Source organism: Pangasianodon hypophthalmus, chromosome 12, assembly GCF_027358585.1.
Source record: "Pangasianodon hypophthalmus isolate fPanHyp1 chromosome 12, fPanHyp1.pri, whole genome shotgun sequence".
Taxonomy (NCBI): Eukaryota; Metazoa; Chordata; class Actinopteri; order Siluriformes; family Pangasiidae; genus Pangasianodon; species Pangasianodon hypophthalmus.
This window is the reverse complement of record NC_069721.1, coordinates 3,948,364-3,961,280: the sequence shown is the minus strand read 5'-3', so window position 1 is coordinate 3,961,280 and position 12,917 is coordinate 3,948,364. Positions and strand designations below refer to the sequence as shown.

The following is a 12,917-nucleotide window of genomic DNA, read 5'->3' as shown; positions in this document are numbered from 1 at the left end:
AAGCTGAGAAACGAGGGAAACTCTTTTCAGCATAGCCAATAAAATAATTTGGAATGTCCTGAAAAAGAAAGAAACCACTGGTGTACTAACAACCAGACATCAAACAGGTCAGCCAAGGAAAACAGCAGCAGTTGATTACAGAAACATTGTGAGAGCTGTGAAGAAAAACTCCAAAACAACAGTCAGTGACATCACCAACAACCTCCACAGGACAGGGGTGAAGGTCTCACAATCCACCTTTCAAAGAAGACTTCAAGAGCAGAAATACAGAGGCCATATCACAAGATGAAAACCACTCAGCAGCAGTAAGAATCAGAAGGCCAGATTGGAATTCACAAAGAAATACAGAGACAAGACACAGAAGTTGTGAAGTCAAGATTAAACTCTACTAAAGTGATGGAAAAGCCAAAGTGATAAGAAAGAAAGGATCTGCTCATGATCCAAAACATAAAATCTCACTGGTCAAGCACAGTGGAGGTAGAGTCATGGCTTGGGCTTGGGCTTGCATGGCTGCTTCTGGACCAGGCTCATTAATCTTTATTGATGATGTAACTCATGATGGTAGCAGTAGAATGAATTCAGACGTCTACAGAAACATTCTGTCTGCCAGTTTACATAAAAATGCATCCAATCTAATTGGGAGGAACTTTATCATGCAGCAAGACAATGACCCAAAACACACTGCTAACACAACAAAGGACTTCATCAGGGGAAAAAATGGAAGGTTTGAGACTGGCCAAGTAACTCTCCAGACTTTAACTCAGTTGAGCAGCATTTCACCTCCTGAAGAGGAGACTGAACAGAGAAACCCCCCAGAACAAACAACAACTGAAAGAAGCTGTGCTACAAGCCTGGAAAAGCATCACGAAAGACAAATGCAACAGTTTGGTGATGTCAGTGGGTCACCGGCTTGATGCAGTTATTGCAAGCAAGAGATACACACCCAAATATTAAGTGTTATTTACTTTAATTTACTTTAAAACTATCTGGTCCTATACTTTGCTCAAACATTTGGAAGAGGGCAGATAGAGCTGTCTTTTGAATGTGTAACACTGCCACATGATGCAGTACGGGCATCAGTTTTAAAAGATGCAGAATTCTCAGGTGAGCCAATAGGGGAGAAAATGGGGGGGGGGAGGGGGTGTCATTCTTCAGCTGTGCACACAACAATGGAAAAATGGATTCCAGTAAATATCAGCAAATTCTAAAAGTAAATGTGACATAAAAAGAAACTAAATCTGAAGACAGGCATCTACAACAAGATCCAAAACATCCCTCAAAATCCAACATCAATTACTTCAAGAAACGCAAGCTGAATCTTTTAGAGTGGCTCTGTCTCCTGGGGTCTCCAGACTTAAACATAATTGAAAATCTGTGTAGATCTTACACTTTTTGTGCATGCCAAGAACAGCTTAGAACAAAAGCGTTCTTGCAAGGAAGAGACGGTGAAAATTTCATAGCTGGCTAGAAACATTTTGCAGAAAATGTTTTTTAAATTCTTTCACTTCAAAAATCAATAAAATGTAATTTAGGCAGGGGTGCTTAAACTTTTGTATACAACTCTTCCTACAAGACCCCTAATGAGCTCACCATTATTAATGACAGAGTAAAAGAAAACGTTGAGGCTACATGTACATTTTAATAGGAATGTCCAAAACTTGAAGTCAGCGAAAACCTTTCTCTAAATATAACTTCACTAAATCCTCCTGTAGACCCACTACAAGAGAATCTCAAGAAGTAGACTTTTTAATCAGTACTTGTGAATGATAACAGAAAAAAAAAACACCCACAATCCCTAAAGAAAAATACACTGCACTACACTGAATCTGTTGTTCAGTCTAAATTTACATTTGACTCCACATTTTCTACAAATCCTTGAATGATTTAAAGAACAGTCCCTAGAAGACAACTCTCTACCTTTTTCTATGGAAGTCCAAAGTCTACATACAGTCATTCCAAATGAAGATGGACCAAGGTTTCTTAAACATTTTCTTAGTGTGAATTAATCCTCAGATATCCACTTAAGATATTAGAACTTGGCTTAACAAGAAACTGCTTCAGCTTTAAATCTACGTTTTACTGTCAGGTAAAAAATAATAATCAGATGAATACTGAGCAACTTGTCTGACTGATATGCAAGGGTAGAAAAACTGCTAAGAAATTATATAAGTGAATGTGCAGATAATGTGTCAGAATATCACTCAATTTAAAGTGGATGTATACAGCTAAACAAAAAAAACCTCAGGTGAGAGTAACTAATTTGCTACTTTTAAATGTACTCAAGTATTGAAAAGTAAAGATACTATACTGAAGAAATTAAGTAATATCAAAAGTTTTCATGTCAAAAATAATTTTTACTATTTTTCTAAAACTGTTACAGATTATTTTCCTTTTAAAGCAATTATGCCTGAAAACATCATTCAGTCTCTGCAAGCTTGCTGGTGATCAACACAATCTGCTGCCCCTAAGAGCAAATACGTAGCACTGGACATTTATATTGCACATGAGCGCACAATATGAATGACCAACACTATGTATTTGCTAATGATTTAATCAGGTCAAATATTTAATCATTTAATAATTTAATCAAGTTAAATAAACTGTAAATGAACAATATGTACCATTAGCCAGAGCTAATTTGAAGAGCTATGTTAGCTATTGGAATCAAATTTAGTCTAACATTCTACTTTCTGCTTGTTAGGTAAAAGGCAAAACTGATGCGAAGTTGTATAAATGTGAGTGTCAGACCCTGATGCATAACCTTTTTCTGTTAAATAGGTCTACAGTGCAGTTTCTTATCACGGAATCCTCATTCTGAAAGTACCGTATTGAATTCAGTTCATTCTAACTCTAATGGCTATTCACCACTTCTGCTGCAGAACAAAGCGTATTTCTCTGACAGAACTGATTATCACATTTGGTTTGCTGGTCAAAGGTTCATCTGCGGGATCAGTGAACAGAAAGCGGTGACAGATCGCATGCACAATAACAGTGTGGTAATTAATCGTACCTATTGCTGCTGAAAAGGGCACAGCAATGATGAATGAATGCAGCTGGAAAGGTGAATCCGTCTCACAACAGTAATCTAGCCTTAATCAAACCTCCTGAGGGGGTTAAGACACGTTGCTACAGAATGAGAGAAGTGATTTTTAAACAGTGAAAAGTCTTGCACCTTACACTCATTAGCTCTGAATGAGGAAGCTGCTACATGAACCAGGCAGCTGTGAAGACGTATGAATCTTCATCACAGATGCACAGGCATTTACTCAGGAAGATTCAACCCTATTACAACTGTTCAGTCATTTCAGGTTACATCACAGAGCTGCTGAGCTCTCAACTTTGTCAAGAAGGTGTTGACTGACCTTCATCACCAGCAGATGCAAGTAGTTCCAGCTGCATGGCAAATCCCAGAGATATGAATGTGTTCATACTAATACGTTATCCCTTCTATAGTAAGAGCTCATTCATGGGGACTTGTGCTGGACATGCCATCATATGATAATACACAACTTTATAATAAACAAACGTTATTTAACAGAGTATAAAATGTTAGTGTTGATATGAGAAATCATGTTTATTTAACATCTATGGAAGGAGTCTCCAGTGCCTTTTAACAGTCAGTAAGTTTAACTGATTATAGAGTCTTAACTCCCAACATAACGCCCATAGAGTCTTCACGACAGAGGACTTTTGTGCTTTGTGGTTTCTCAGCAACAAGCTTTTATTTGCCTTATTAACTTCAAGAGAGTGAGGGAAAAAAGCTGATGAGAGAACAAGAGTTTCTAGCCATAAGTTTTCCGACACTGGAAAGTCTTCATGAAAGAGGATGGAGGGCTTCTCAGTAATATGTTGGAATTTCTTTTGTCTTATAACTTTTAAGAGAAGAGGGTATATACTGGTTATCAGGGGAGTCACAATACACTCCAGTCACGATTCAATTCGATTCACGATACTGGCTTCACAGCTCATGATTCAATTCAATTCTCAGAATATTTCGAACAAAATTTTGATGAAGAAATATTATAGTGAAAAGACTCCTTTTTTATGTCTGAATCATAAATAATGTAAAACAATGTGCATTTTTGTTTGTATAACACTCACCATATCTTAAAATTAAATAAATAAATTTAAAAATCCCCCCAAAAATAGTGCTTCAATATCGGCTGAAATCCACAAGCTCCTCAGGCTCTGTAGATCGCAGCGGCGCAGCGCTAGTCTCATTTGAAAGCTACTGAAGAGTTCTTTGTAACTGTTATGACATGGTCATGTAACCATATAACCCATAAGGTGTGTCGGTTGCGATCCAGTGATATCGGTCAGCGTATTCTCTATATATTTTATGAGTTGCGCAGACTGGGGCCTCTGGTGTTCAAACAGGTCAAGGTCAACTTTATTTATATAGCACATTTAAAACAACACGAGTGTTGACCAAAGTGCTGCACATCAGGCATAACATAACATAACATCAGGCATAACTGGAAGTAAAATACAGTAAAATGGTAACATAAAATATAATTCAAAAGAAAATAAATATATAAACATAGAATTACTATAAGAAACCAAACCAGATATAACTAAAACCAGAAAATAAGCAGCTAGACAGTGGCAGAAAATAGGGCAGATTACAGATAAGCCTGACGAGTTAAATGAGTTTATTGTAACGGAGGATCTGATAGAGAGGGGCAAGCTATTCCAAAGCCTTGGTGCCATTACAGAAAAGGCCCTATCGCCTTTGGTTTTTAATTGTGATTGGGAAATGGTTAGTAACAACTGAGAAGAGGATCTGAGAGTTTGCATAACAGTGGTAGGATGCTCAAGAATGAAGCAAAGAGGGAGCAAGTATAAAGAAAATAAAATTGGACCCAGAATGGAGCCTTGTGGCACTCCACAGGTGATGGGAACTGTGGTCGATGAGAACGCTCCAATTTCCACCGAAAAACTCCTATTTGTAAGATATAACAAACCTCATGCAGATCTAATGTTTTAATCTATTTAGAAGGATATGGTGATCAGTGGTGTCAAAAGCAGTGCTTAAGTTGAACAGTACAAGGATGGCACAGTTTCCAGAACCTACAGCGTATAAAAGATCATTCACTACTTTTAGGAGGACAGACTCTCTACTGTGTTTAGCTTTAAAACCTGACTGAAAGAGGTCAAAGATATTGTTACAAACTAAGTAAGGAGAAAGTTGAGATAATAAAATCTTCTCCAATACTTTTGATAGAAATGGCAATTTTGAAATAGGTCTGTAATTTTGGGGATCAGTGGGGTCAAGGTTTGGTTTTTTACTGATGGAACAGTACTGCTTTCTAGGCAGCTATTAATGATGGAGAGTACACAAGGGGAAACAGTGTCCAGTATGTCTTTGAACAGCTTAGCAGGAACAGCATCAAGAGAGCAGGTGGCTGGTTTCGTATGGGAGATGATGTCTAACAGATCAGAAAGAAATATAGGCTGAAATTTGAGAAAACAAGTGGTTTAAATGTATGAAATGGAGAAAGGTGAAATTTGCAATCTGATACCAGTGATTTTATTCATAAAGAAGCTACAAAACTTCTCAGAAAACTCTGAACTTGGATCAGGCTTGCTGCTGTGAGAGGGTTTAGCACAGTTTAAAGTGGAGAACAGACACTTTGGGCTATGGGAATTTTTAGAAATTAAGTTAGAGAAGTATTTGACCTTTGCAGTGAAACAGCTTACTGGTATTCAGACAGGCTATTTTGCAAGAGTTGGTATGATACTTGCTGTTTATCCTTTTTTCCATTTTCTTTCTGCCTTTCTACATTCCTTCCTTAAGGCGCGGGTGTCACTGTTAAACCAGGGCTGTTTTTTGAGCTGGGGTTCCTTAGCTTTAAATGGAGTAACTAAATTTAGAATAGCTGTACAAGAGGTAGTAAAACTGCTCGCGTACGGTTGGTGTGACACGGAGACTCCAGGTGAGAGATTGCAGTAACAGTCCACAAAACAACCAGGAGAGCCAGTGCAAACTGGGCAATTGTGTAAGATGCATAATTAATAGTATGCCGATATACACTATGTGAATTGCACATTCCTACAATGTACAACACAAATTTTTGCAATGCAGTGCATCGTGTCAGGATGTATTGTTACACCCCTACTGGTTATAGCTATTATAATGTAAGTGATAACAGAAACTAACTTGACTTGAGGACATTCCACAGCATTTAATGTAACTATAAGGGATTAAAAAGTATGACGTGTCATGGTTCAATAAATAATAACTAATCTCTGGTTCGTGTTAGGCCGCATCACAATAGCCCATCACTGATTATTTTCCTATTATAGTACACCTCATCATGTTACAGAATAGAACAGAATGCACATATGTACTTATAAAATTAGACCATATGAGAATTTACCCCTTTTTAGGGCTGTAAAATTAAAAAAAAAATATATATATATATATATATATATATATATATATATATATATATATATATAATTTATCCCAATCATTCACCTTTTTTTTTTTTTTTGCATTTTACCATAATAAATCAACAGAAGATAGTCTATACTTTTTGAATTATAGGCCTAAATTTCTTCAACTGCATAAATCCCAGATTTAGACACTTAATCACAGTTATTTGATTAGATTATTTAAATGCTAAAGTGTTAAAACATTTTAAACAGTAATTTTGTGTCTACTATAAAAATATGATGCATGTTGAATATCATATTAAATAATCAATCACTGGTGAGTCCTACACCTGTCTACTATTATCTGCAGGTTCTCTGTGAAACTGGATTTTTTTTACTGTTTGGTGCTTCATGGTAAGGACTGTGAGTGACAGGTATATTTTTGTTTCTGCAAAATTTTTATTCCAGTTGTGCCATGTGCTGTACTGTCTCAGCAGAATGGGAGGAAAGCTGGACACCTCCTTCCTCTACACTCATACCAGAAAACTTGACAATAACACTCCCCTGCTAAATGCACAATGTCAAAAATAGTCACAATTTATTTTTAAATAGTTACAATCTGGAGCCCACAAAACAACTGGTTTTCTCTTTTCACATTGCACATACTGTATAAAATGTTAGCTGAGTCTGCACATGCTAATAGTGTCACACCATCAGGAAACAACTGGAGCACGTTACAATTAAAATAAATTAAATAAAAATTGCTTTGAAAATTGAAATTGGGTATTTTTTGACTTTCTCTTGTTGGTGGATGAGAGAAAACTATGAATAAGCAATGACTACAAAGCTGAATGCTCAGAAAAGAAAAGTTCAGAATATACTGACACATGATACACTTGTGCCCTTCAGAGACACAATGAGGACTCCGCTTGAGTGGCTCTGTGACATTCAAAGACAGCAGAACAATCTAAATATTTAATACAGAATTTCAAGTACTTCTGACAGACTACTTCAATCTTGTCCCATAAAATCTGTCTGGTTAAACTCTAACTAGATGTTGTTTCAGCAAAGGAGAAAAGAAAAATCTTCCCAAGAGTTGGAAGAAACTTTATGTCCAAATCTCACCATTTCTACAGTATATCATCTCAACAGTGGATTTGTACGTAAGAACTTCTGCTGTAATCATAAAGACTGTTTTAACACTGTGTTTTAACACTTTAGCATTTAAATAATTAATCGAAAGCTAATTGACAGCAGACGTACAGAAATCTGGGTGTAGATTTAGATCCTGATAAGAGAAAGAATCGTGAGAGGAACCAGATTCAAAAGGGAACCCATCCTCTTCAGGGTGACACCAGGCATTGGGATTATAAATCATTACTCTTCTACAGGATATAATATAATATTAAATAAAATATAATGTATAATATAAATGTAGTATACACAGTAATATATTGTACTGTTTATAATATAAACAGTACTGCGTGTGTTGAAAGGATGCTCAGTATTTTTATTATGGTGAAAATAGAAAATTAAAGAATTCAGTCAGTTTCTGAGGAAAAGAGAAATATGATGAGAGAGGGAATCGAGGGAAATCATTGTAGGTGATATTTAGATGTGTTCTCTTACCCCCGCTGCAAAGCCCAGGCTTCCATCCAAGATCTGCTTCTGAAAGGAGCAATAGGACAGAATCAAAGTCACTTAAGACAAGCAGTTGCAGTGTGTTTTCCATCTTATTTTTACTCGAGAAGAGGCCTGAATTAACTACTTCAAATCATCAGAAGTGTTGGCTGTGCCCAAATCTTCATACAGTGGTTGATATTTTTCTACTTAGTTAAAAGCCATGAGGAAAAGTCTATAGGACCAGTGACTGTCTCCTCCCACTCTGTGTATTTACAGACTGCGGAGTCAGAGAATTAGGAACAGGTTCCTCAATTCACACACCTTAAAGTGCCACACTCACCAATGCCAATGACTCATTCATATTCCTGTATTCAGTCCTCACTGTGTCAAACCTTTTCAACACCAGCCACTGGACAGACGAACCACAGAATTTACATTGTGGTCATTTTGCCAGCTTGTGTAACCAACAGAGAAATTGAGCAAATTCTCAAGTAATTTTACTTCTGTTGCTCGTTAAAGCTTCTTCCCAAATGACTCAGTACTTTTTGCAACAAATTACAGTGATAGCCTCTGACGTGTCACTATGACACACACAAAGTACTGGACATTTCTTTCATTCTGTATGTTTAAGTAACAGTGGGCCTCATTTATCAAGCTGGATATGAACCAATTTATTCGTAAATCATTCTTACAAGCAATAACAGAAGAATTCAGGAAAAATGCTCACAGTCCTGCGTGTGTGTACAAGGAGTCTAACTAATGTAAACCGTAAACAAGTGCCTCAGCTGACAGAAGATTTAGCGCTCATTTATTATTTATACAACGCTATACTTATTGCTGCTACACTACTAAATAGTTAACAGTTTACAGCCAATGTTCTGTGTATTTATTGTCCTGCACTTGTCTCTCACTGTGGTGTATTTGCACTCTGTGTAGTCTTGCGTATTGTTATATGCTGCACCATAGACCTGGAGAAATGACATTTCATTCCAGTGTATACAAGGAATGACAATAAAAACCAGGAGCGCGCTTTGCATCATCATATGAATACAAAGATAATCAGCGTTTCAAAAACTTTTGGAAATCCCGTGGAAATTTTTTGTTTGGTTTACACAAATATTTACACACAACTTTACTAAAAGATTGATAAATGAGTCCCATTATCTTAAAATGACTGATAGCATTTAAAACTGCTGATCTATACACAGTGTGTTATCTGAAGGACTGTATGTGTGAATTGTTCTACATGTCTTTCCTGTATACAAATGCATCTGGTGTAGACAAATTAAAAACAATAAAGATTTCATTTCTTTATTTAACACTATCTAGAATGCTAAATAAGAATGAGAAATCAGAACCAAAAATAACCCACAATTAGGAGTGATTTAAATAAATTTGTGAGCTTTTGAGATCCCCAACACCAATAACAACTTCTCTGTCAAGTCACAATGAACGAACTATACCACATGCTATAACCGGCTCACAAGTGAATCAGGAATAAAAGTGGAATAAAACAGTACCGGACTTATGCATATCATAAAAATAATCAGCAATATGAAGGTGTGATGCAGCCTGATGAGAAGACGAGTTACTGTTAAACACCTGAAGTTAATTATTTTCCTATAACAGCACATCCTGAAATGTTTTAAAAACAGTTTTTAATTGATTATAGAATGGCACAGAATACCTTTACCAGTTTATAGTTACAAATAGTTTAATGTCATGGAACATCTGTGTACCAAGTTAGTTCCTGTTATAACTTATGTTAGAGCAGTTATAAAGAGTTCTCGCTCTTGAAGTAATAGGACAAAAAAATGTAATTAGTCATGTGACAGAGAAGCCAAAGAACTCCTCTCTCCTGAAGACTCTCTCATGGAGGAAAAGTTCCTGACTGGTACAAAGCACTGACACTGGAGACTCCTTCAGAGTTAAATAAACATCTCCTTACAAAAAAAACCTTCACCATATAAACAATTCTACATCTTTGTAAAATAACAGAAGCAAGTGGTGTTTAGAGCAGGCATTAATGTGTCGTACCTGTGTGCTGGAGAAGATGAAGACGAGCGCAGCTCCTGCAGCTGTGAGGCCCCAGGTGAAGAGTGTCCCAAGCAGAGTCTGCACCACTGGACTGCGGTCTGCAAGCATGCTGCTTCACCTGACACAGCACAGTGGAGGACCAGGAGGTTAGGTTTGTGCACTTTACTTACAAGAGAAAAGGGTGTGTGCCAAATCCTGTTTGCTTAACAGCTCAGGACACACAGCTTCTCATTAATATAAGCAGAAAGTGCAGACATACATTAGATAACTCTGGTATGAAGTTCATCTTGTGTAAATGAACCACATTAAGTGACTCATTTACTTTCGAAGCGTTAAAATGCACCAGAAATCTAGCACATACATGTATCTGAAGTCAGTTAGTGGCGTTCCTTGTTTTCACTTTTATTCTTTACATGATGCAGTCAGGTATCTGCTGATTACAGTGACGTGTGTAAAACTACATGTTTCTCTCGCGACAGGCTGCACTAACAAACTTTTCTAAACTGCGTAATGTGTATAAAACAATGTTTAATTTAGAATATGTCCATTTTTTTCAACACAAACAGCCCATGATATACATTACTTACTGTCAATACAGACACCAAACGGCCAAAGAGCGCCTTATTTACTTCCTGCTTCTCTGTACACGTGTCTCCAAGATCACGCGAGACACCCAACTCTCGCGATATTACTACTTAGCACGACAGGGACAAACATTTAATCCCATTTTTCTGCAGCTGTTCTACTGGTAAACTGTGTAAAACCTTTATCACAACACACACTTACAGGTTGCATTTAATGAGGGCTTACACCTGGGGTCTGTGAGAAAAAGGTGTGTGTCATCATGTATCAGTATCAAGCTGTTAATATTAAAATACATTATATTAATATTTAGCTTCATATATAGGTTTATTATATATGTTTTGCCTATGTCTTTCTTACATTTACATTTATGGCATTTGGCAGATGCCCTTATCCAGAGCGACTTCCAAAAGTGCTTTGAAGTCTCTATCAATAAACACATTCTGATACTGGCTCTCTAAGTCACAAACTAGGAATACCATCAGTTCAAAACCTCTATTGGGGAGGTAATACAGTAACAACGCTCAGACAATGCAATTTTTTTAAGTGCTAATTTAAGTACTTTAGGAAGAGGCAAGTCTTTAGACGTCATTTGAAGACTGCCAGTGACTGTAGGGGAAGTTCATTCCACCACCTTGGTGCCAGAACAGAGAAGAGTCTCGATGCATGAAGTGTTTGCTTTAAACAACTAAGAACACATTATGTCCCTTTTCCAGGATAAGTGAAGAACGTTTTACGTTTTGATGGAGTGGAGAGGGTCATTTATTGAGGCATGCGAATTTATCACGTGATATTTATCACACGTATGCACGCACAGCTGTACGCGATAGGTGTTGATAAATCCCACGCGCTCTAAATTGTTCTGCTTGAGCAGTGCCACGCTCGTTTGCATAAAGAAACACCCCCACACCACCATATATGGTAAACAACTATCCTTATAAAAGGCCAGTAGCCTGCTCATGGCACTGCTTGCCATGAATAATGTGGAGCATGCAAAAGGTTTGACAGGATGAACTTTACCTGCAGTGTTGTAGAGATATGGCTGCAAGAAGTAGAATAAAACAAAAATGTTTTATTTGGCACTTTTACAAGTGGTTTGTCTAAGAAATTAATAAAGTCATGCTTATAGATTTTATGTCTACATGTTTACATTTTATTGCTCCAATTATATTTCGAAAAACTGTGATGGCATGAAAATACCTCTTTATTGTAGTCTTCTGCCATTCTATTTGGATATGTAATGTATTGCAGCATGAGCGGTATGAATGCATGTAAGTCAATATTTGACTCGTGGTTGGCTGGGAAATGCCAGACCTGTCTCCAGTTTCTCTTTGAAATGTGCCTGTGGCTAAAAGTCCTTCAACAGAAATCAACTAAACCCACACTGGAGGAACGAAATTGACTGATCCTCTCATCACTCCTGACAAAGAATTTCCTCCACTTCTTAGAAACACTGTACAAAGCTTTGTGTGCCAAATCTTCAAGCCATTGTACCAATCCATCTTTAGAGGTGTCTTTTATACACACTGGTTCCATAAAAGTCAGTTGGTTGGTGGTTGGTTCCAAGTCCAAAATAATCCACTTTAAGGCATTTATTAAGTATTATTTATACTTTGATGTGGATGTCAGAAATGTGGGTGTTTGTGCCCACTGCTTGTGCAGAGCATTTGGGACAAAATGGACTGAACAGATGGTTCATTTTATACAAAACATATTTGGTAGCATAAACTTTATGTAAAAGTATAGGTTAGGCTAGGTTTTTGCCAACTGCTGGAATGCCATGCTATATCCAATCCCAAGAAGGAAACTACCCCATGAGTCCTTATGAACTTATTACAGCCCACCGACGGGTAGATCTTCAAGTCCCAAGGTACCCCATACCTGCTAGCATATTTATACCAGCTGACCCTACTTATGTCAAAGTTTTATTAAAGCCTAGCATTCTAGTGAGGCAGCTAAGTGCAAATTTTGTCTGAATTGTTCACTTTGTGATACAAGCACCAAATTTCGCACAGGGACTCATCAGGGTTAGTTCATATAAAAATAACACTAGACACTTGAAAATCAACCTGTAATGGTAATTATATGAGTGAATGTCATGCACTACCAGGGCACACTGGTGACATCACTGCTGTGAAACTCAGCATGGAGTTCAGTGTCAGCTTCTGTAAAGTGATACAGTTAAGTGTCCCAAATGATATCTAATTAGCCCCTATGTCAGTAAGATATCCGCACCTGAATTGACAGGATGTGCCAGCGTGGGAGAGCCAAGCCATGGCTGATTCAGGGCTTTAGTC

General features: G+C 37.3%; 1 protein-coding gene across 3 annotated transcripts in view; it reads right to left on the bottom strand.

Annotated features, from left to right (window-relative positions):
- Positions 1-10,721, bottom strand: part of LOC113527654 (zinc transporter ZIP11) — a 129,697-nt gene extending 118,976 nt beyond the window's left edge. For 2 of the 3 annotated variants that reach the window (XM_026915663.3, XM_026915667.3), the window contains exons 1-3: positions 10,626-10,721; positions 10,039-10,156; positions 8,008-8,046 (exon numbers count right to left, since the gene is read on the bottom strand). In XM_026915663.3, the coding sequence (XP_026771464.1) occupies positions 8,008-8,046; positions 10,039-10,146 (147 nt within the window). In that variant the 5' untranslated portion in view covers positions 10,147-10,156; positions 10,626-10,721. The other variant, XM_026915665.3, reaches the window with a different exon arrangement.
- Positions 10,722-12,917: the final 2,196 nt, after the last annotated feature.